This window comes from Piliocolobus tephrosceles, chromosome 14 (genome assembly GCF_002776525.5).
Source record: "Piliocolobus tephrosceles isolate RC106 chromosome 14, ASM277652v3, whole genome shotgun sequence".
Lineage (NCBI taxonomy): Eukaryota > Metazoa > Chordata > Mammalia > Primates > Cercopithecidae > Piliocolobus > Piliocolobus tephrosceles.
Window position 1 is genome coordinate 23945817 of NC_045447.1, and position 25693 is coordinate 23971509.

Consider the following 25693-nt stretch of genomic DNA (forward strand, 5'->3'; position numbering starts at 1 on the left):
TATGCCAAATATTTGGTGTACGCATCAACACTCCCCACTCCTGTCCCCATGGTGGATATTGCTAATCCATCACAGCACCTTTTCCCGAAAGCCTAGTCATAGCCACAGAATCTTTCTCAAAGCAGTTCCAGGTAGCTATGTCAGCTCTTTGAGTTGAAACGTAATTGATCCCAAACCAATTCCACTTCTTAACCAGTGCTTGAACCACCTCTATGCTATTACTCTTTTATTTTGTAAAATGCCCAATGCCATGGAGCTCCTTCATAAAGGGAGACACGAAGGAAAAGGAAAGAAAAGGAGAAGATATACTAACATTTGGGTAACGTTTATTATTAATATGTCAGGCACTTACAGCTTTGTTGTCCCATTCACTGTCTCAAACATCCCTGGAGGGATTTTATAGTTGAATAAGCCACAATTCAGAAGGTATAGGACGTTGTCCAAGGCTCCCCAGCAGATAAGTAGAATTTGATCTCAAGTCTTCCTGACTCTAAAGGCAATGCTCCTGTTTCTCCCATTACAATGCCTTCTTAAAATTTTTCAGGGTCTTTCAGGACTGTATTTCTGACATTGGGTGGCTGATAGCAGTTTCACAAAGGCCACCATATCACAGAGCCCTATTCAGAAGTTCTCTTACTTAGGGTTGTGTTAGTCTGTCTGTACTTTGTCTGTAATCAGGTCTTCCTAGATAAATCTCTTCGATTTCTTAACCTTGGCTCAAGACTTTGAGAACTGCTTTCCAATGCTTGTGAAAGAGTCAACCAGATTTTTTTAAATTCTGGATGAAGACCAAAATAGAAGAGGTCATTGTTCCATTGGGAAATGAATTCAAATCTATTTTTGAAACAATTTTCCAGAATTTTACAGGAATCTATATTGTTGCCACTTGGTCAGAATCACTTTTTATTTTCTTTTCTGTCTAGGCAAGAAATAGAAGACAGAAAGCAAGTGCTCTGCAGTTTTATTTCAAAAATTGAAACCAGACCACACCAGGGCAGTTTGTGGTCTGAATGTATCAATGGATCTAGTCATATTTCATCTGAGCATTTCTTAGGTATACTAAACCACAAATATGAATCTCATTATTGTGTCTGGATGGAAATATTTTATGGATTAAGATTTGTGGATTTAATTTGGTTGGTAATGGAACTTCTGTTCAAGGGGCAGGATGGAGGAAGTCGTGAGGCACCACCAATGCTTAAGCCAAACTATGGAAAGAAACAGTACTTAGAGGGTTTTGTACTTAATGTTGGCCATTTGACTTGGGTCTAAAGTGAAATTCAAAATAAAGTGCAACAAAAATATTGTGAAATTAGCAATGGACCACAGATCACTAGAACCAAAGGGATCTTAGAATTGGGAACCATACACAGTTGCTCATTTTACATGAGAAACTGAGGCCTCAAGAGTGGATGTGACTTGCCCAAGGTCACACAATGACCCTGCTGGTCAGACCTGCTTGGCAGAAGTGGAGCTCAGAGCTTCTCCTCCAGATCTTCAATTTATTGCACTTCCTGTTATATAGCCTCATAAAAGGCCAAGTATCTGGGAACTTAGAAAAAAAGTAATGAAGGTAAAAATTTTAAATGAGGAAGGGAGACCTAGATTTAACAACAGTACAACAAAATGACAAATACTGCAATGAAATTGAAAGTGCTACTAACTAATAACCCAGGATGCTTTCTTCACACCAAAACCAAATTTTCATGCTGAGTGCATCTTAGGCCTGGCCAAACTTTATGACTAAGTTTATTTGGTCATAAAGAAATCTTGTTTCAAAGTAGAAAGCACTGAGCTCTTAAAAGCCCTTGGGTTGATGTCTAGAATCTCATGGGAAGGAGCTAGGTCTGTCTTTCTCAATTTTGTACCCTCTGCACTTAGTGTGGTGTCTGGAACATAGTAAGTACTCACTGAATAACTGAATGAACAAAAATAAACTAATTCAGAACTGAGACTGTGATAAATTCCTTGATACATCTTACTAAGAAATACATTCAGCTTCATTTTATTTAAATAAATATATTGTGCATTCACTATGTTCTAAATAAAGTGTTTTGTGTTGGGCATTCAGAGATGAATGTCTCAGATATATCCCTGCCCTCTTAGAGCTTATAGTCTACATACAATCTAACTGCATGCAGAATAACTGTTTATAGACTAATACAAATATAAGCTAGAATTAGCTAATTTCCTAAGAGATGGAATTATTCACGTGTAATAAAGTCATTCCAAATCTTTTTTTAAATGATAAATGAAGTAATATCATATCAATTCCCCAGACAATTCAGAAGAGAGAAAGATAAATTTAGGCCAAAATTACCTGATAAAACTTTCAATAGTAGATTTTTTTTAAGCAGCACCTTGAAGGACTGATAGATTTATTCTTGCAGAGATGGCAAAAAGGCTTCTAGAAGCCTGCAAGGCATCTGGAACCCTCGCTCAATGATCACTGAGAAATGGCAGCATCCCAAAGGTATCTGTTAGCTTGCTTCATCTCCACAGCAGTCACAGGCTGTCTAGCATCTTAAAGGTCTACTTCTCGGGGATTAATAGTATACTGCTTTGAGCCAGGTGTTGGGAAGCTATATAGTCAGAGGTTGGGGCTGGTCTTGACTCACAGCTCCTTTGCTTGGCCTCCAGCACAAAAGGCTGTATAAAATCATGGTTCAGAGCCCTGACTTTGGACTCAGATGGGCTTTGGTTCAAATCCTGACTCCATAACTTAATAATGTCTGAACCTGCACAAGCCATGTGAAGACTATTTTTCAGCTGCAAAATAAGGGTGCAAATACTATCTCATAATTGTATGTGAATTTGAAATTGGAAATTTAAAATGCTAACTAAGCACGGGCTCTGGCAAAATCAACACTTAATAAATTATAGTTAATGATATCTGTATTACTTATGATGGTGATGATAACGATGTCAACTTCCTGATTATTATTATTATTATGTCAACTTCTTAATGATCTTCCAAGGCCTCTTCAACCAATATTTGGTGATTGTAAGTCTTTGCTTTTCTAGGAAGCCCTCCATGAACTTCCCAGTGCAAAGTGACACACAATTATCTCATTCAGGCTGGCATTAATACCAGACCTTGCTTGTGTATGATCTTCTAGTTTTTGAGATCTCTAGAAACAAAAAATAACTGCTTACTTGGCCTATTTTCCACAGTACCCAGCACATTGGGAGGTCCATAGTAAGTAAATAGCAATTTGCTCTTGAAAGAATGTTAACATTTATACTCTTGCTATTGGCTTGGGAGTGTTCACCATGTTCTCAACCTGCAGTGGCACTTAAGAATATCACAAATACTAAATCAACTATACATGGAGTTAAAATCAGTTGTGGCTGGGTGCAGTGGCTCACGCCTGTAACCCTAGCATTTGGGGAGGCAGAGGCGGGCAGATCACCTGAGGTCAGGAGTTCGAGACCACTCTGGTCAACATGACGAAATTCCATCTCTACTAAAAATACAAAAAGTTAGCTGGGCTTGGCGGTGGGAACCTGTAATCCCAGCTATTCAGGAGGCTGAGACAAGAGAATCACTTGAACCTGGGAGGTGGAAGTTGCAATGAGCCGAGATCGTACCACTGCACTCCAGCCCGGGCAACAGAGTAAGACTTCATCTCAAAAAATAAATAACTAAATAAATAGCAATTTGTGACTCTTTGGGAGGACATTACGAGCTTTGTGATTATACAGAACACATTTATCTTCTTCAGTGTTGTATTGTTCATACTTAAGTAAGGGCTTGGCACATATGTACTGAAAAAGTAGATAGTTGGATGAATGGATGGATAGAGAGACAAAAAAGCAAAAACCTCAACAGGGCCAAGAAGTCTAGAAATACTTTAACACAAATGCTCTCCAGGATCCCACCACCTATATTTCTCTCTGGAGATCATTACAATAACCTCAGACTAAGAATTACTGAAAGACTTTCATATGCACTTTTTTTAAGTTTTTTTCCCCCAGCTTTATTGAGGTATAATTGACAAATTAAAATTTTATACATTTAAGGTATACAACGTGGTGATTTAATATATGTATACATTGTGATATGATTATCAGATTCAAGCTAATTAACACATCCATCACTTTACATAGTTACCTCTGTGTGTCAATGATAAAGACACTTAAGATCTACTACTATCTTAGCAAAATTGAAGTATATAATATGTTATTATTAACTGTAGTCACCATGCCATACATATGCACTCCTTTTTGAAGGCCTCCCGGTGGTCTAGAGGAAAAGATCAGTCTCAATTGAACTCCTTGACCCAAAGACAAAATCTCTGGATTTTAATATCAGCTTTAATAGTTAATTAGTAAAAGTCACCACTGATTACCTAGTGACTCTGTGGGTGTTTCAATTCAGTTATTCTCTTAAATAACTAGATAGTATGGCAAATAAGTTTCATGTGATATACCTACCTCTATTTATATACTACTTAATTGGCTGCCTGAAGTGATGATTCAGAATGATTCTTAAGTAGGTTTCCTCAGAAGTGTGTTGTTATTGATTAGCTGTGTCTGCCCCATGCACTAGAATGAAGTGTTTTGTGCCACAGACTTGCCATGCCTGTACCCAGTGATCTTCTACAGTTGCTTCTAAGTCCTGCTCAAGCATGATTTTGATTCTATAATTTGATGTGTGTCTGTGTCTTTGGAAAGTACTGAGAAGCTGGGCCAAATATTTCCCATTAGGAACATAGTCTTGAAAGACTAAACCACAGGCAGTCTATTCTGTAGAAAGCCCTGGCTCAGCAGCATGGACAGCCATCCCAACGGCAGCACTGCCCCTGAGAAACCTTGGCCAGGGTCCTGACCTCCCAGTAAAGAGCCCCACCCCAAGCTAATTCATTTGCTTTTCTTGCTACTGAGTTAAAAGAGGTAGGATAGGAGGAAACCCAGGGTTGTAGCCACAGCCTCCTCACTTTCCTAAAAATTTTAGAGTGTCCCTGCTACTTGACAAATTGAAACACTAAGATTTATACATTTCCATGGAAAAAGCAACAGTAGGAAAGAGAGGGCTTCCCAGATTTGTCTTATAGATCTTATCCTTCAGACACTAGCCTTCTGTTAGAAATGCCGTCTCCAATCAAAAGACAGAATAATCATATAATACCAAAACACACTAGTTGCTAAGGTCTCCCTCCTTTTAAGTGTTAGCTACTGAGTGTTTTGCCTGTATTATCTCATTTTTCTCACTTTCAGTTGAAAGAACTTTATTGTGCAGTTGACATTAGTGTTACCATTTTACAGATGTGAAAATTAAGGCCCAGACAGGCAATGTTACACAACCAAGACAGCTACTGGATGGAACCCTGTGGATTTGCTACTACCCAACCATTTCTGAACTAAAAGAGTGGTGATTCCCACTTGGACACAGGAGAGGGAACATCACATACCGGGGCGTGTTGTGGGGAGGGGGGAAGGGGAGGGATAGCATTGGGAGATATACCTAATGTAGTTGGTGAGTTGATGGGTGCAGCACACCAGCATGGCACATGTATACATATGTAACAAGCCTGCACGTTGTGCACATGTACCCTAGAACTTAAAGTATAATAATAATAATAAAAAAAGTGGTGATTCCATGTGGTTCAAATTAATAGCAAGTGGCAGAGTAAGGATCTAGCAGTGTTTGACTGATGCGAGAGCAGATATCCTCAAACATTGCACAGAGGTTTCTTTGATATTTGTAAATGTTAGTATTTATCATTCTTCGCAACAGGTATCTGTTTACATATCTGCTTTCTATACCAAACTGTGAGCTCATTAAGGGCAAGACCATCATTGGCTTCTGAAACACCCCTCCACCACTAGGCTATCCCATAGCCTGTTCTTACATTTGTTCAACACATCTCTGTTGAATGCAAGAATAAATCATTTAAAAAATAATTCTCAGTCCTCTCGGATAATTGCTGGCTCCCCCAACATCTTAACTGGGCACCAGTTAAGCCACTGTTCTGCCTAAATGGATAACCACTTCTCAGTTCTGGAATTCCTCAAACACCTAGGGTTAGGAGGGTCTTTACTTTGGCAGTTAAGAGTTTTCTCAGTTCTCTTATGACACAGGTTGTGCTGGACTTGCTCAACTATGGAGATCAGATGTCCTTGGGGAAAAAAAAAATCCACACTTAAGGCTGTTTCCTGGCTCCTCTCTCTTCCTGACACATTCCAAAAAGGAATTTATGGATGTTGGGAAGGACAAAGGGTGAGGAATTTCTAGGACATTTAAGAACGCCCATGTAAGCAACTCTACGCTTGACAGGCCATGCACAATAAAACTCTTTTGCCTGTAAGTGAGAAGAAAAATTTGGTATAACCTGCCTCATGGGTTGCCAAAATGATGTGGAAACAAATTCATCTGCATTTCTAAATGACAGGAATTCTCCTTGTCCTCCCAAACCTAGAATATTTCATGTACGTGCTTAAGTCAACAAGATAAATATATTCCATGAGGTACTAAAAATGAAGTCATAAGCAACTACTTCTGAAACATGATTCTAGCCAGTTGGAAGTTTTATCTTTATCTAAAAATGAAATTGTTTATTCTCCAGCTGTGACCAGGGAAAAATTCAAATTGTTGATTTCTTCATCTAGCAATGGTCTTTGTCTTGCAGTGAGGTGCCCAAAAATAACTGTTAGTCTATTCCATGCTGCTTCCAAAAGGTTAGCTAGCAAACAGCTCTACTAGTAAAAGAGAAAAAAAGAAGGATTTGACAGCAAGCCAATAGGCATCTTAATGTGTAAAATTATGTGCTAAAAAGCCATTAAGACTGGCATGACACTGGCCTTGGTTTCCCAACCTTATAAATAAATTGTTATCTCACAGTAATGCTCTAAATAAAAGTCTATAATGCCAAAATCTGAAGAAATGATTCAACACTGATAACATTTAACACCAAGGCAATTGAAATAAGATTAAAGCTTAACATTTAACCCCTCTCACACCCCACACTCCCCTCAAAAGCTTTCAGGACCATTGTTTTCATCTTCTTATTTTTTGTAGGGGACTTGGGCCAGGTATTTGGAGAATGGGGGACTAAATATTAAAGCCTATATTCTACCCAGCCTTCTCAACAGATGACTAACTGTGAGCAGTTAGGCACCTAGCCTTACAGAGGTGCCACATTGCTTACTGAGTTAAGTACCAGCTCTTCATGTTGATCTTTTATATCCTTCCCAATATGGCTTCTACCAGCACCATGTAGTCTCTGCCTTTCCACTTTCCTATGCATTATTTCATACCCTGGTAGAATGAGACCTTTCCATATTCCCTGCATACTACACCACCTTAGCATGTGTCTGGCACCCACAAGGATATGCCACTATTATTACAGCCATCTTCTTAATTCTTCTCACCACCCATGCATTCCAACTTCTTTGCCTTTTCTCATGGTGTTTCTTTTTTCTAGGATGCTGTAGTTTTCCATTTGAGCCCACCTACTGGAGTTGTATCCAACCATTTTTCAGAGTCTTGCCCATCTTTCAAGTACATCTCAAATGCCACTTTTTTGAGATGTCTTTCTTGGGACCCTCAATGGATATGAGTTGGCCAGTCTCTTTTGTTACTTGTTATAGTCATGAATGTATCTCCCTGATTCCCCCATCCCTTCTGGAGATAAGGTTTTCTTTCTGATCTATTCTGTATTTGATCAGTGTTGTCATTACTGTTGCTGTTATCATTAGCTGTCACATATTAAGCACACCTTAATGTGTGCCAGACACTGTGCCAGTAGCTTAACATGTGTCTTCTCATTTCATCCCACTCTCCTGCAACACTATGAGATAGGCATATGTAACCCCAGGGAGAGGAGGCAGGGAAAGTGAGGTTCAGAGAGGAAAGGGATTGGCCATAGGGAGCAGCTGCTAAAGTGATAGAACTGTATCTGAACACGGGTTTATTTTACTCCAAAGACCAGACTTTTTCCCCCATACCCAGCTGCTTCATTAACAGAAATGTTTAGATGGCTGAAGGATATGGACTGAGTGCTCTCAAAACTCTGGAGCACAGCAGTGCAGGGACAGCAGAGGAACGGGAGTCATGAGTTGTCTTTGACAAGTTCCTCCAGCTTCTAAGGAGAGGCTGAAGCAGACAGAAAGAGACATCAGACTTGGCCAGAGTGGTTCCTGGAGCAATTTGGTTTTAGTTTGACGTGGGGAGAAGATTCTCACGAGACTCTAAGGTGTGCAGAGGGAGGCAGAAAAATATATTTCTTAACCCAAGGACAAGATTGGGGGAAAGGATGTTGATCTGACACAGGGTAGTTATCTCTTCAGATCTGCAAAGAACAATAGCCTTGAGGATTGTTTCTCACTTGTACCTGGATATGTTCAAACATGTAAGGTATGGAAACTACAATGCACATATATGCTTGCTATAGTTAATTGAGTTAGTTGCTAGAAGGAAGCCATTTTTTCTCCCTAATCCCCAGGCACTTGTATCTGAGGTACTCACCCATTTTCATTAGTCAAGAAACTTAACAACATTGAAACTTTCTTGTAGACTCTTCTTGACCTCTTTAAGTCTTAGTCTCCTCATTTTGTACCATGGGCTTAGTAAAAACAAGCAATCCTCTAAACCAGTACTGCTCAATAAAACTTCTTTGGATGACAGAGATGTTCTTCATCTGCACTGTCTCATATAGTGACCACAAGCCCCATGGGCTCTTAGATGCTTGAAATGTGAGTGATCACCTGAGGAATGAGATTTTTAATTGCATTTAATTTTAATTAATTTTCATAATCACAGGTGGCATATTGGACAGAGCAGCTCAAGACCAATGAATTCGAAGTGTTTTACCTCTTTTTAAATTTTCTATCTCATGGGGAAGTTTTTATTGTGGATTTTTTTCACCAGATTAATTAGTTTTTGAGACATTGACAGGGATGGAGATACATAGAAAATCTCACAAAAACAATTTCATAATTCACGGATATTTATTTGACTCTAAAAATTAGTTTTGGTAAAGAAAGAAAGACACACGTGTCTTCTTTTGCATTAGATACATAAGCTGAGGCAGAGCAAAAGGCAGCACAACACGCTTAGCTTGGAAATAGCTTTTTCCTGGGTATGTGACCCCAAAAATCTGTATTTTGTGCCAATACAAAGGCTCTGTCTCTTCCTGATGCCCTTCTTTGCAATCATTGACTTACCAGATCCTTAAATATCACCATGAAAGATATACACACACTTACATATATAATATAATATGTAATATTATATTATCTATATTATATTATCTTTCATTGTATTATAATATTTAATATGTTACATCACATATTATAATATAAAAATATATATAATATAATTGGAGCAACTATAATATAATAATATATAATATAATTGGAGCAACTATAATATTATATATGGTGAGATTTTATGTATATATATACACACATACATATATATATATATCAGGGCATGCATATTTTCTGGGATCATTGAGAGAGGAAAAGTTCTCACTTTGCTGCAGAACTCTTGTCTTTGCTTAAAAACAGACATATGCCAAAGTAGGGCTTTCAAAGTTTAGGAGAAAGAAAATCCTAGAAAAAAAACACATTCATTAAAGTCCATATTTTTCATTACAAATGTTTCCCTTTATTAAGCTCTTACTGCTACCAAAGACTGTGTGCCATTTCTTTTACACACATTATCTCATGCATTTTTCACAATGATCCTGTGAGAACTCCCTTAACACATTTATTGATGACAAGACTCTAGCTTATGGTCACAGATGATATCTTGCACAAGGAACAGGAAGTGATCAAACAGTAATTCAAACCTAAGACAATTTGCCTATAAAACTTGTGCCCTTCAACACCATTCTATTTACATTCTGGTGCTTTGGAACCTGCTACATTCCCAAAGAAGCCCTTTCTATTGGGTGCCAATTCCAACTAGAAAAGCCTTTCTCCTGTTGTGCTGAAATTTGTCTTCTCATAACCAACCCTCCCTCCCTGCCCCATCCCCAACACGTAAACACACACATACACACACAAGCACTTGCTCTGTCCTTAGGGGCTACAAGAGGCAAGCCAGTGCCTGCTTTGCCCGGATTTATACATAGTAACCCTGACTCACTCAACCTTGGTTCTCTCAACTACAAAATACACATGCCCAGGTCTGTAGTCCTTCCTCCTACAAGATATTTTCCAGACCTTTTACTGCTGATCAATTTTCTATAAAGATTAGAATCTGTTTGTGTTTTCTAAAGAGTCTCTGTAGAATAAGTTGCTCATTCTGAAGTTACAAAAGTCCTACTATCGGAACATGATTCTTCATGTCTAACTTAAATACCTCCAACTGCAATCTCAAGTAATTTTCCCTGGGTTCATCCACAAAGGAGACTTAAAACAGCCGGTTGTCTGCATGAGAATATTTCACATTCTTAAAGGTCATTATTTGCTCCCTATTTTTTCCCTCTCTCACATAAATATTTCTAGTTCTAGTAAATTTATCTCCTCGCCCACCAGTGATTTCTGCAGCTCTTCTTTGATCTACATCCAAGTTGCTGCTGAGTTTAGGACTGTATTCAACTAGGAGGTCAAGCTCAGGCTTAAGTAAAAGGAGGCTATTGGCATGGACTCTTGTTAGGTTTTGTTCCGAGGGGTGCAACAAAATTGGAACTACTGTTTAATGAGTGCCTACTACGGGCTTGACACCATGCTGTGTACTTTATGTACAGGTCTCTAATCCTTAATTCTCTCTGGAAAGGTTTTGACTCCTGTGTTATAAATGAGGTCATGGTTTAGAGAGGATAAGTAGCTTGCCAAAGTTACAGGGCTGATGAGTGACATTTGAACCCAGGTATGTCTAATTCCAAAGCCTAATCATTTTCTACAACACTGAAAATATAATGGATTTTTCCCAAAGTACAAAAACACCTGCCTTCCCTCAGACCACCATGAGCCAATAGGAAATACACAATGCTCAAGAATAACATACTCTTTCCCCCAACGATGCAGCATTTGGTGGTACTGGTGCACATCTCTTAAATGCACAGTGAGAAACCCTCACTCTACTCACACTCTGGTCATTATTACTCTAAACTCATTGCCTCGGAGTCTCAATCAGCAACTATAATGGCTTTTTAGATGGAAATTTAAGTCATTTAGCAACACACACAAAAGTGTCAGTGAGAAGTCCAAAAACATTTCAAGCTTGGCCCATGGCCCTTTCTAAAAAAAAATCTAAGAATTGATGGGAAAGGGGTAGGAAAGTAGAACTTTGTGAAGGTGAAGAGAGTTAGAGCAGCTATTCTAGTAGACTGTGCAACCAATAAATATTTGTCCAGTAAACACATAAGATGGCCAAATTGGTTTGAAAGGAGAGAACATGCCAAGTCTCCTTTTTTATAATAATCTTCATTCAGTGGCTTTACCTACATTACAGAGCCACACATTGTTAGTTAAGGAGCTAATTTCAATGAGAAAGCATGCTCAAAAGAAGGTTGGGTGTTTTTTGTTTCTTTGTTTTTGGGGGGTTTTTTTTGTTTGTTTTTTTGTTTTTTTGGTTTTTGTTTGTTTTGTTTTTTTGGGGGGGTTGTTTGTTTTTTTTGGTTGGTTGTTTGTTTTTGGTCTAACTAGGAGAAGATGCCCTAAATATATATTACAGGAATAGTTGGTAAAGTGTCAATAAGAATATAATTAGAATGTGGTTGGTATGTGGATAGGACCTTCTTGGTTAAATGCACTATGCTTTCTCAGTCTTTAGGCTCCTGATCAGTCATATAGAAATGTTTCCCAGTTCAATTTTCCTTGCCGCAATTCCTCTCTAAGTTTTGCAAAGGCTTTCTGTCATGAAGAAGGATGGTCAGTTGGGATCATGTTGATGCATTCTATCATTAGGATAAAATCTTTCCAGAAAAAAGTTAGAAACCTTCTTATAGGCTGAGCAATCCAAACACCACCACTAATTGACATAAACAACTAACTTACAATGTGCAAATATAAGAACATCATGGGCATAGGGAAGCGTCAATTTGTAAATGACATGTTAAAAAACAAATATCAGCCGGGCACAGTGGCTCATGACTGTAATCCTAGCAATGTGGGAGGTCGAGGCAGGTGGATTGCCTGAACTCAGGAGTTTGGGACGAGCCTGGGGAACACGGAGAAACACTATCTCTACTAAAAAAAAAAAAAAAAAAAAAAAACCAAAAAATTAGCTGGGCATGGCAGCATGCACCTGTAATCCCAGCTACTTGGGAGGCTAAGGCAGGAGGATCGCTTGAACCTGGGGGGTGGAGGTTGCAGTGAGCCGAGATCACGTCATTGCACCCCAGCCTGGACAACAGAGGAAGACTCCTTCTCACAAAATAAATAACTAAATAAATAAATAAATAGCTCTTCAATTATCATTTGAACTTTACTCAGGTGCATTCCCTAATTAAAGAAAACCATGAATGACTTCATATCATGTGTAGATCACTTTCACAGGCCTCCATGGCATTGTTTTAGTGAATATTATAACTGCCATTTCTTCCTGTCTTTATTTAGTTTCTCAACTGCCTCTGACAAGTCCCCTTTTCTCCGCTGCCTGATTGCCCCTACCGGTTAATAGCTCTAAGACAGATTAACAAGATAACTTGGCAAAGTGAGAACTGCTTCATGGTAGCATATTCTCCTCTATATTCTCTTCCCATCTAGTTCTTCTCACTATTTAAGTCTCAGTTTAAATTTTACTCTCCCTTTCCCATAAGCTATGCCCCACCTTTCTCTTGACCATTTTTATTTTCAAACCCCATAGGCAGTTATACACTATACCACAAAACAAATCCTATGCATTCTTTCTTGCTTTGCTCCTTAAGTACTCAATGGATTATTCCATTTTCTTCTTAATTCTATTGTTAACTGCCTTGATGGTATATATACACTTGGTCTTATATTTGTTTCTCCCACCCTCAGACCTCTGTAAAAATGCTCTAAGTACTTGTTGATTGGAGAAGACATCAGAGGCTCTTGGACATCCTTTCTGAGCTGTGAATTTCAGTTTAGACAACTGGCTCAGGAATATTCTGTCAGGCTCTTCTAAAAACTGGACTTCTGAAGGTTTTGGAAATAAATCAAGGAGCGGGGAAACTGAGGTGCAGAGGAGTAGACTGAATGCTATGCTGACAGTCACATAACTAGTAAGAAACTCGACTGGAATTAAAACTCAGTTTGCCTCCTAGAGTCGTCCTTTATATTAACCTCTGCCTCTCATGACAGAACAGAACCAGCAGATGGTGTGAAAATCAGTTTTGAAAATCAATAATAAGAGGCAAGAGTTACTAAACATCTACCGGGACTAGGGCCTTTATAACACTGTAATAATTCATTCAGAGGACTTTGTAAATACTGAAGGAATTACTGAATACACAAATAACTTCTACATCATTCTTTTAACCCTGTCATTAGCAATTATGATCTTCACTATACAGAAAGTGAAATAAGGCAAAGAAAAATTACATAACTTATCCAAGGGACCAGAGCTACAGCCAAGATACTAACCTATGTCTATTTTATTTCAATATTTTACCTTTTTTCTCTCTATTTTTCTGTCTCCTTAAATTTCCAGAAGTTGAATAGTGAGTGAAATCATTCCTTCAAGTGACAAAGTTCTTTTAGAGACCATTTTATGTTTTTACAAGGGAATGTAATGAAAGATTATCAGGAGAGCTCCAAATACAGGGATATAAAATCAAAATTCACTTGGAATTATAGATATTCAATATATTCAATAGTAGATACTCATAATTTTTTTTCTTCATCTTTGCTTGTAGAAAATAATTCTTTCGAGAAGATCAGGGACAACTGATTTGAAGTCTACTTTGTGCTTCTAAATCCCCAATTCTGCTGAGAGTGAGACACCCCAGAACCGTAGAACCCCAGCAGCACCCAGCCAAACCCACCTCCACCATGGGGGCCATGACTCAGTTGTCGGCAGGTGTCCTTCTTGCTTTGCTAGCCCTCCTTACCGAAGGTGGGGTCCTCAAGAAAGTCATCCGGCACAAGCGACAGAGTAGGGTGAACATCACCCTGCCAGAGGAGAACCAGCCAGTGGTGTTTAACCACGTCTACAACATCAAGCTGCCAGTGGGATCCCAGTGTTCGGTGGATCTGGAGTCAGCCAGTGGGGAGAAAGACCTGGCCCCACCTTCAGAGCCCAGTGAAAGCTTCCAGGAGCATACAGTGGATGGGGAAAACCAGATTGTGTTCACACATCGCATCAACATCCCCCGCCGGGCCTGTGGCTGTGCCGCAGCCCCTGATATTAAGGAGCTGCTGAGCAGACTGGAGGAGCTGGAGAACCTGGTGTCTTCCCTGAGGGAACAATGTGCTGCAGGAGCAGGCTGCTGTCCCCAGTCTGCCATAGGTATGAGCTGGCGACCCGCCCAGTCCCACACTGTGCAAATACGGAGAAATGAAGAGCATAGCAGAATCCATCACTTGGTCCAAAGTGGGCTCACTAGAAAACTAGCTTCCCAGAGTGTTCATTACAAACAGATTTTATATTCAAATAAATGTGGAGACTGCAGCCATCTCTCTCCTGCTTGGAGGAGTCATGGCGACAACTGCTTCTCAGAGGAATCGTCAGGCTTCTGATAAACCCTGCTTTGAAAAACCCTATTTCACCTTAATTATAAGTTTCTAAATCGTATTTGACCATGAACTCTACCCACTTTCTACCCCAAAACCTATGAGTACACCATGAAATTTCTCCCCAGAGAGCACTCTCTGATAGGTATTGGTGTGGCCCCATCACCTCATTGTACAAATAGAGAAACTGAGGCCTGGAAGGAGGATGGGATTCCTGAAGGTCCTCCAATAAGGAGTTAAGTTCCTCACATTTCAGTATTCTTACAAATGCACAGTGCTGCCTGTGATAGTGCTGAGTCTATAAGAATTAGAAAAAAAGTTCCAATTTAATAGCAATTATAATGATTACAATCATATAAGCTACCTCTGTGTAACAGGCACTGTTGTATTATCTCATTTAATCCTCCCAACAGCCCTTTAAGGTAAAGGTTAGGTAAGGGGAAGATAAGTCCTCTTCTGTAGATCAAAGAAATAGGACTCAAAGGGATTAACCCACTGGCACAAGACGACACAAAGAGCAATAAGAGATAGGGGCTTTGGCCAAGCGCAGTGGCTCACACCTGTAATCCCAGCACTTTGGGAGGCTGAGGTGGGCGGATCACCTGAGGTCAGGAGTTCAAGACCAGCCTGGCCAACATAGTGAAAACCCATCTCTACTAAAAATACAAAATTAGTCAGCTGTGGTGGTACACGCCTGTAATTCCAGCTACTCAGGAGGCTGAGGCAAGAATCACTTAAAACCAAGAGGCAGAAGTTGCAGTGAGCTGAGATCGTGCCATTGCACTCCAGCCTAGGTGACAAGAGCGAAACACCATCCAAAAAAAAAAAGAGAGAGAGAGAGAGAGGGAGAGAGACAGAGAGAGAGAGAGGGACTTTGCATGTGCCTGTGTGTCTCCAGAGCTCATACTCTCCCATGGATGCCCTGTTTCCACATGCATCTTATTTCAAGGAATTTTGCTGCTTTGGAATTATGTCTTTATCTCCAATAACTAAAGTCGATAAAGCTACAGGAGTTTCAACAACTTCAAATCAGAGCTGAAAATCTGTGTCCACCACTCAGAAAAAATTTAACAAAATGTTCTTCAACAATTATTTCAAGAGTAGACCTGGATGGCCACAGTGGCTCACGCCTGTAATCCCAGCACTTTGGGAGGGGGGGGGGGGGGGGGTGCGGATCACCTGAGGTCAGGAGTTCAAGACTAGCCTAGCCACAGTGAAACCCTGTCTCTACTAAAAGTACAAAAAATTAGCCAGGCATGGTGGTGCACGCCTGTAATCCCAGCTACTCGGGAGGCTGCGGCAGGAGAATCACTTGAACCGTTTGAAAACGTTTTCTTTAGGCATAAGTTAGCTTATCTTCCACTTCTGCCAACTCTCTGGAAAAATGCAGATGAGAATACACAGCAGGAGTCATGCTAAGTAGTCAGTTAAAACGATTGTTTAGAGCAGTGCTCTCTAATGAAAATATGAGTCATACATGTAATCTTAAATTTTCTAGTAGTCATGTGAAAGGGGAAAGAAACAGGTAAACATAATTTTAATCATCTCTTATTTAATTCAATGTAGCCAAAATATCAGTTTTTCAGCCTGAAATCAATACAAAAATTATTAATGGATATTTTTCAGTCTATTATTTCATACTATTTGGGATCTAATGTGTATTTTACACTTACAGAACATCTCAATTTAGACTAGCCATGTTTCAATGACTAATAACCACGTGTAACCAAGGGCCACCATACTAGACAGTACAGACTTAGACTCTCACTTTACAAATCAGCTTTAAAAAAATTCTTTCTTCCTGCTGTCAAGAAGGAAATAAAATATATTAATACAAGCTGTTTCTAGGTACAGAGAATATAGAGTGAATATATTCTAGTGCAGATTATTTAGAAGTGGGTTTTGTTTCTTCTCCTTAAGCTCCATGGAGATCAGACCAGTGACTTCTGCAAACTGAGCTAAGGCAATATTTAGGCCTCAAGGAGCTCAAGTAATGTCAACCTTGACCCCACATTCTCCAGGGTGACCTCCACTTAGCCTTCAGGATAGAAATAAATAAAAGATAAAGGCACGATACTTTTCTGGTGACAGAGCCAAACTGAAAGCTGTCCTTATAGAATTAGAAAGCCATTAGCTACCTCATTTTAGTTGTGGAAAATTAGAATGTACTGGTTATATAAACCCACATACCAACTTGAGCCAACCTTCCACCAAAAACTTTGGAAAAGAGAACAGAAAAAAAGTAACAAGGACACAAGAGTGAACTCTTAAGGGGTTCACTTAACTCGGATATTCCCCAGGGAAGTGGGCTATTGGCCCAACTTCATCTATAAGAAAACTAAGCTGCAGATGGTCTAAATCCCTTGTCAAATGTGGCATAGATATTGAATCAAAAAGTTAGAATTACATTCAGCTCAACAACTATTTCTTGGGAATCTTTTATGTGCCCGGCCTTGACCACACACTAAAGAAATAGGAACATAGTGGCCAGGCATGGTGGCTCACGCCTGTAATCCCAGCACTTTGGGAGGCCTAGGCGGGCAGATAACAAGGTCAGGAGATCGAGACCAGCCTGGCTAACACGGTGAAACACCGTCTCTACTAAAAACACAAAAAAATTGGCCCGGCGTAGTGACGGGCTCCCGTAGTCCAAGTTACTCAAGAGGCTGAGGCAGAAGAATAGCATGAACTGGGGAGGCAGAGCTTGCAATGAGCAGAGATGGTGCCACTGCACTCCAGCCTGGGTGAGAGGGCGAGACTCCGTCTCAAAAAAAAAAAAAAAAAAAAAAATGTATAGTAACACAGCCTAGCCTAATGCATGACTCATAATCATCATAGAAATAGTAAGACTTCTTGAAAATGTGACAAAAACTATGAATCCACTCCCCAGGGGTGGAAATACACACACACACTCACACACACACACCCCTATGCATAATCACACACTGTTTTGGCATACAAGCCTATAATTTTGGGGAGTTCAGGTCATGAATTCCTACCTGGTATAACTGGATGTGAGTCTCACCTGATTTCACACACTACAACAAATGGTTCTCAAGCCAGATGGAGCCTGAGAATGCAACCATCTTTCAGCTGAATTTGAATCTGGGTGCCCTGGGTAGATGCCGAGAAATGTGGCTGCTTAAGCCTGGCTTAGAACTTCTGCTTCTTTTGTTGCAGGCCGCGTGGACACTAGGCCCTTCTGCAGCGGTCGGGGCAACTTCAGCACTGAAGGATGTGGCTGTGTCTGTGAACCTGGCTGGAAAGGCCCCAACTGCTCTGAGCCCGAATGTCCAGGCAACTGTAACCTTCGAGGCCAGTGCATTGATGGGCAGTGCATCTGTGATGAGGGCTTCACGGGCGAGGACTGCAGCCAGCTTGCTTGCCCCGGCGACTGCAATGACCAGGGCAAGTGCGTGAATGGAGTCTGTATCTGTTTCGAAGGCTACGCCGGGGCTGACTGCAGCCAGGAAATCTGCCCGGTGCCCTGCAATGAGGAGCACGGCACGTGTGTAGATGGCTTGTGTGTGTGCCACGATGGCTTTGCAGGCGATGACTGCAGCAAGCCTCTGTGTCTCAACAATTGCTACAACCGTGGGCGATGCGTGGAGAATGAGTGCGTGTGTGATGAGGGTTTCACCGGCGAAGACTGCAGTGAGCTCATCTGCCCCAATGACTGCTTCGACCGGGGCCGCTGCATCAATGGCACCTGCTACTGCGAAGAAGGCTTCACAGGTGAAGACTGCGGGAAACTCACCTGCCCACACGCCTGCCATGGCCAGGGCCGGTGCGAGGAGGGGCAGTGCGTATGCGATGAGGGCTTTGCTGGTGTGGACTGCAGCGAGAAGAGGTGTCCTGCTGACTGTCACAATCATGGCCGCTGTGTAGACGGGCGGTGTGAGTGTGATGATGGTTTCACGGGAGCTGACTGTGGGGAGCTCAAGTGTCCCAATGGCTGCAGTGGCCATGGCCGCTGTGTCAATGGGCAGTGTGTGTGTGATGAGGGCTATACTGGGGAAGACTGCAGCCAGCTACGGTGCCCCAATGACTGCCACAGTCGGGGCCGCTGTGTCCAGGGCAAATGTGTATGTGAGCAAGGCTTCAAGGGCTATGACTGCAGTGACATGAGCTGCCCCAATGACTGTCACCAGCACGGCCGCTGTGTGAATGGCATGTGTGTTTGTGATGACGGCTACACAGGTGAAGACTGCCGGGATCGCCAGTGCCCCCGGGACTGCAGCAACAGGGGCCGCTGTGTGGACGGAGAGTGCGTCTGTGAGGACGGCTTCACCGGCCCTGACTGCGCAGAACTCTCCTGTCCAAATGACTGCCATGGCCGGGGTCGCTGTGTGAACGGGCAGTGCGTGTGCCATGAAGGATTCATGGGCAAAGATTGCAAGGAGCAAAGATGTCCCAGTGACTGTCATGGCCAGGGCCGCTGCGTGGACGGCCAATGCATCTGCCATGAGGGCTTCACAGGCCTGGACTGTGGCCAGCGCTCCTGCCCCAGTGACTGCAGCAACTTAGGACAATGCGTCTCAGGCCGCTGCATCTGCAACGAGGGCTATGCCGGGGAAGACTGCTCAGAGGGTGAGTCCCAGGGTGCAGACCAGCGTGATGGCTGTGATGGAGTGGACTCCTAGTATGGGTTGGAAAACTATGTTTATATTTATAAACATATATACACACTGATTCTTTGCACATATTAATATATCCATTTAGACACACACCCTGACTCTTTAAGGGGGCCCTGTCATTCAGTTGTTACAAGGTGACCTATTTAAGGGCTGAAGGGCTCAGAGAGGTTATATAATTGTCCCAGGGACACATAGCTGACACATCACAGAGCTGCTATTCTTGTCTACCTAACTCATCTACATAGAGTTTAACATGTAGTGTTCTACATGAGGTAGATAAAGGGATAACCTCTCTTTTGCTAAATATCAACTTTATTTACTGACATCAAACCAACAGTAAAAAAGTCTCTCTATTTGGATGGACGTAAAAATTCAGCTAAATTGAATATGCAGTGAGATTACATAAAAACAACTGTTTCAAATGCATACTCGGCTAAAGACTAAATGCCTATTATCTGCAAGATTGACCTGTCTTTTAATTGTCTTTTGTAACTGGTTTTGTTTTGTTATTTGTTTTGCTTTTTTAATCCTAAAGACTGTAAGCTCCTATCCTTAAAAGGGCACTATTTCTGGCAGTTAGTAAGGGTCCTGGTACATAGTAAGTGCTGAGGAAACCCTGGTTAAATGAAAACATGGGAGAGAAATATAATGTTCATGTTTAATGAGTGTCTTCTTTGTGCTTCTCTCATCCTCCCATATTATAATTGTCATAATGGAGAATCTTTGCCTTTACTAAAGTTATTGGTATCTAGACATAAATAAATGGCTTTGTGTTCAGTGCGGCCCAAGCAGGGAAGCCTGTTTGGAAAGAACACCAGGCTGGCAGGGAGGAGATATAAGTTCTAAACTTAATGAGGTGAGCAAGCTTGGTCAAGTCATTCTGCCTTACTCACCTCTATAAAATAAGGAATTAGACCAGATGAACCCAAATTACCCTCCCAGTGCTAGGGACATGTAACTCAAAGTTCAGAGCAGGGAGTCAGGCTCAGACTGCACTTTCCCATGCCAACAGCCTGCATCTGAACTAAGACTCAGGGAGCAGAGAAAGTTGGAGAGGCCAAAACACCAAAGGGACTCCAGCCTGAAGGAAATGGACTAAGGAACAGCCACTACAGGTCTTAAGATGGATCACAGCAGGGGGTCCTTGATACTGTCTGCATTTTAGAGGCAGTGGCAGATCTTCACACCTCTGTGGCTGACAGTGGAAGAGACAGGTCAAGAGAAACAAATCTAGAGAGATTTTATAGGGCATATTGTTGACAACAGATGTCCTTTCTTATTCCTGCCAGTGTCTCCTCCCAAAGACCTCATCGTGACAGAAGTGACGGAAGAGACGGTCAACCTGGCCTGGGACAATGAGATGCGGGTCACGGAGTACCTTGTTGTGTACACGCCTACCCACGAGGGCGGCCTGGAAATGCAGTTCCGTGTGCCTGGGGACCAGACGTCTACCATCATCCGGGAGCTGGAGCCTGGTGTGGAGTACTTTATCCGTGTATTTGCCATCCTGGAGAACAAGAAGAGCATTCCTGTCAGCGCCAGGGTGGCCACGTGTGAGTGAGCATAACCCTTTAGGGTAGCCTCACCTGACCTCAGCCCACTCAGTATATAACCCTCCCTTGCCACAGCCCCCTACAATCCTATAGTTGTTCTTTATAGTTATACCAAATAAGAGCCTAGAATTAAGTCCATAGAATCACTTCTTGAAGAAATCCCTCGTTTTCCATGAAATCTTTCTCCTTGCTCTCCTGTATACTTCCTGCCAGAGAAAATCATTACAAGTAACATTTAGCAAGTGTTTACTATGTATCAGACTTTGTTGTAAGCAGTCTACATACTAGTATAAGAATGGTCATTTGGCCGGGCAGGCGTAGTGGCTCATGCCTGTAATCCTAGCACTTTGGGAGGCCAAAGCAGGTGGATCACCTGAGGTTACAAGTTCAAGACCAGCCTGGCCAACATGGTGAAACCCCATCTCTACTAAAAATACAAAAATTAGCCAGGCATGTTGGTGCATGCCTGTAATCCCAGCTACTCGGGAGACTGAGGCAGAGAATAGCTTGAAACCAGGAGGCAGAAGTTGCGGTGAGCTGAAATCATGCCACTGCACTCCAGCCTGGGCGACAGAATGAGACTCTCTCTCTAGAAAAAAGAAAAAAAGAGTCTTCATTATATGAGTTAGTATATGTGTGAAACAGGATCTATTGTTAACTCCATTTTACAGATGAGGAAACTGAGACTGCATGGTTAAGCATCTTATCCCAAATCATGCGGTTAACAAGGAGTAGAGGCAAAACTTTAACCTCGGCAGTCCTGGCAGGTTTATATTCTTAACCACTCTATTACTTTTCAGTGGAGCTCACTGACTATTTTTTTTTAAGTGGAAACATTCTGGTTTAAGAGTTTAGCATCAGTATAATTATCTTCATATCTGAAAAGCAAGCTCTGGCTAGAAATTGACCCTTTCTTGCTTAATAATAACATTGGCTGCCATTTATTCAACTTGCTCTGTGTGCCACGAACCAGGCCCAGCAGTCTACATGCTGGAGTGGAGTGTATCACTCACTCCTCAATGCATTCCCAAGAAGTAGACATATTTACCTTCTTTTTCCAGGTGAAGAAACTCAGGCTTAGAGCATTGTGTGCAATTTGCTCAAGTTCAGATTAATAGTAGAGCTTAGATTCTAACCCTAAGTCTGTCTGATTCCAAAGCCTGTGTTCATTTTAGATTTAACCATATGAAATTGCCAAAATTATGCATGCCGTTTATCCTGATAATAATTTTTATACAACCTCATAGTAGACCTCATCCCAGAAGAAGCTTTAAAAGGACACCTGCTCTGGTTGTCAGCCCCTGACTGTTGCAGACATCCAGTCTGGTTTAGTGGAATCATGGCTGTGTTGCCCAGCCACACACCTGCCTTATCCTTATGTTCTATTTGTGCTGTTACTTACAGACTTGCCTGCACCTGAAGGCCTGAAATTCAAGTCCATCAAGGAGACATCTGTGGAAGTGGAGTGGGATCCTCTAGATATCGCTTTTGAAACCTGGGAGATCATCTTCCGGAATATGGTAAGGAGTACAAAAGAGCAGATCCATTTGATCTCAAGAATTTGAAAGATGATCAAAGGGTCCTGAAGACTTCTGTATCAACTCATTTTCCTTAGTTTTTGGTGGAGGACAAGGCTTTAATTAGCATGTTTTGTGTTTGCATCTATATTTTAAGGTATGTTGGCTTTCCCCTGATTTTAGTAAGTCAGTAAGTTTAGCACTTAGGGCTGATACCCTAGACAAATAGAAGTTGTCACCTCAAGATTCCAATTGTCCCTCATCACCTTGGAAATCTCTACTCAGATGCAAAGAAGAAAAGAAATGGTCTCTCCCTCAAACTACAGTACATCTCAGATTTGAGCAACCCTTCTCTCCAGACCCAAATGTACATGTGAGGGAGGGAACTTGTTCTCTGAATTTAAGCCCAGGCTCTGCCACCAACTAACTGTGACTTTGCAACAATCACCCTGCTTCTCTGATGCTGGCCTCAGTCTACCAAAGGAGGGATTGAGCTTGTGCCTTCAGAATTCCTTTGGCTCTCACATTCTGTCATTTGACTTGCATGACAAAGGGGTAAATGTTTACAAGAGGGAGAAACAAACTAGAGAAATGTCTTTATCATCTCTGTATCCTCAGTAGCTCACATACTGATCTGATGCATAGTAAGTGCCTAATGAATAGATAAAAGAATAAAAGAGGAATGAATGAATGCAGAGTGAATGAATCACATAAATTAAGAGACTGACACCTCCCCTAAGTCTTACTAAGCTGCCTCTATCTCTCAGAATAAAGAAGATGAGGGAGAGATCACCAAAAGCCTGAGGAGGCCAGAGACCTCTTACCGGCAAACTGGTCTGGCTCCTGGGCAAGAGTATGAGATATCTCTGCACATAGTGAAAAACAATACCCGGGGCCCTGGCCTGAAGAGGGTGACCACCACACGTGAGTATCACCTTTAATACTTACAGAATGATAAGGCTGATTGTACCTCATAGCGCCTCCTGGTTGAGAAAGTGCATTCTCATATAGCATCTGTATCATTTAACTTTCGCTACATTTTTAAAAGTCCAGATACAGTGGTTTAAAATAACAATTCTTTGCATGTTGGTGATTTGGGTTTGGGCTCAGCTGAGCAGTTTATCTGTTCTTGGCTGCACTCCTCATATATCTGTGTGCTTTAGGGTTGGATTGGCCTAGGATGACCTCAGCCAAGATGGTGTCTTTTTGTTTCACAGGATCTCTCATTCTCCAGGATGCTAGTCCTGTTCACACAGCTATTGAACAGGTTCAAAATTGGCATTATATCACTTCTATCAAAGCACATCCCCTGGCCAGTTTATATTTAAGGAATAGAGAAACAGATCCATCTCTTGATGAAAGGAATTTCAAAATTGCCTTTCAAAGGGGCGTGACTACCTGAAGATAATTAAGCCCATTGCTAACAATCTACCATATCGCTAGTTTAATATTAGCACCCAGTTCTAGGACAGAGGAAGGGAAAATATTAATGTTAAGGCTTAAAGAAGCTCAATGACTTTAACGTCACATAGGTAACACTAACAGAGGCATAACTTTAAGCCAGGGTAAGTTTTATAACTTTAACCCCATTTCCACTAACATTGACTAGGCTCTGGTTTATGCAGAATGTTGATTCCATCTCTTCAATGGGAACCTAAATAAAATTTCATTCAATACTAATGATGTCAGAACTTCTTGGGAGCAGAATAGGATTTAGCAGTACTAGATCATTTGGTGAGAAAAAGACCTGAATTTGGAGTTGCTCCAACAGGAAGCAACTTTTTTTTTCTTTTTTTTCTGTCACCCAGGCTGGGGTGCAGTGGTGCAATCCCAGCTCACTGCAACCTCTGCCTCCTGGATTCAAGTGGTTCTCCTGCCTTAGTCTCCCAATTAGCTAGGATTACAGGCTCCCGCCACCACACCTGGCTAATTTTTTTGTATTTTAGTAGAGAGGGGGTTTCAGCATATTGGCCAGGCTGGTTTCCAACCCCTGACCTCTAGTGATCCACCCACCTCAGCCTCTTAAAGTGCTAGGATTACAGATGTGAGCCACCGTGCCAGGCCGTAATGTTTTAGAAAGAAAAACGTACATAATTTTGCACTTCCATATAGGAAAACCTCTTTATTTTCTTCAAGATAACATATGCGCCAACTCTTTAAGTAACTGACTCTTCTTGGCAGGGGTTGTTGGAAAAATTAAATCAGTTGCTAATGACAAGAAAGAACATCTTGCGTTTAAATATTTGCACACTTTGCCTAGCTCAGAGCCAATTCAAAGGATTTTCTCTTCCATAAGCAAGTGTTTTCCATCATCCTGACAACATCTCTCTGTGGTAGGTAGAAAAGCAGGTACCAACAGGAAAAAAAAAAATCATTAGATCACCAGAAAGACAAAGAAAAGACAAAGCAAATGCTTAGTTGCTATGGAGGAGGTACACTCACAATACAAAAGACTTTTTTTTTTTTTCACTGCTCTTTTCTTTTTTATCTAAATTTGGGAATTATCTGCTTTATTCTTATTTTAGATTTTTTTTAATCTAAATTTGGGAATTGTCTGCTTTATTTCTTCTTATTTTAGAACAAACATTCCAACATTTGAAGTTGTATAATCATATAAATTTCAACATAGGGGGACAGATATTTACCTGTTTATTTTGTATTTTTAGTACAGACAGGATTTCACCATGTTGGCCAGGCCGGTTTTGAACTCCTGACCTCAAGTGATCCACCCACCTCGGCCTCCTAAGGTGCTGGGATTACAGGCGTGAGCCACTGTGGCCGGCCGCAATTTACCACATATACCTGAAACCTTTGAACCTTTAACCTTTTTTCCAGATTTAAAGGGCCTTAAATTTCCAGTTCAAAACACATTTGGCTCCTTCTGTCTGGCATCTATATAAAGGTGATATTATACTTACTTTTGAGGTCGATATTTTTGAAAGGTGTTGTCATGTAAAGGGGGAAAAGGAGGGGCTTTGGATTCAATCAGTTCTGAGTTTGAATTCCATCTTTACCATTCACCATCACCTTGGAAAGATCTATTTCTTTAAGCTCCAGATCCAACAGCTGAAAAATGGGTTTACAGTATCCTCCTTGTGAGGTTGTCATAAGACTCAAGACGTAAATAACAAAGCACCATGTTTGCACCTGATAAGTACAGAGCATTGTTAGTTTCTGCTATTCAAGGGCCCCAAATCTAGGGGAATATCAGTGTCCTTGACTGAATCCCCACTTCTTTAATGTAAGGGGACTAAGGAAGGCAGTAGGTACGGTTTGAGTGCTTGCTAGTACCTATAACGACATAGAGCAGGCAGCTTCTGTCCATTTTTGTGGCATCATTTTCGTTGTGCATTTTATATCATCTGTGAGCTGAGACTGATGTATCAGCACC

The 25693-nt window shown here is 41.2% G+C and overlaps 1 protein-coding gene across 3 annotated transcripts in view; it reads left to right on the plus strand.

Moving 5' to 3' along the window:
- The window catches only part of TNC (tenascin C), a 98749-nt gene that overhangs the window by 12982 nt on the left and 60074 nt on the right, over positions 1 to 25693 (plus strand). For 2 of the 3 annotated variants that reach the window (XM_023223745.3, XM_023223746.2), the window contains exons 2-6: positions 13779 to 14371; positions 17776 to 19185; positions 20522 to 20785; positions 22190 to 22305; positions 23070 to 23226. In XM_023223745.3, coding sequence (XP_023079513.2) covers positions 13915 to 14371; positions 17776 to 19185; positions 20522 to 20785; positions 22190 to 22305; positions 23070 to 23226 — 2404 coding nt within the window. In that variant the 5' untranslated portion in view covers positions 13779 to 13914. Of the gene's footprint in view, positions 1 to 13778; positions 14372 to 17775; positions 19186 to 20521; positions 20786 to 22189; positions 22306 to 23069; positions 23227 to 25693 lie in introns of those variants that run through there. The other variant, XM_023223747.2, reaches the window with a different exon arrangement.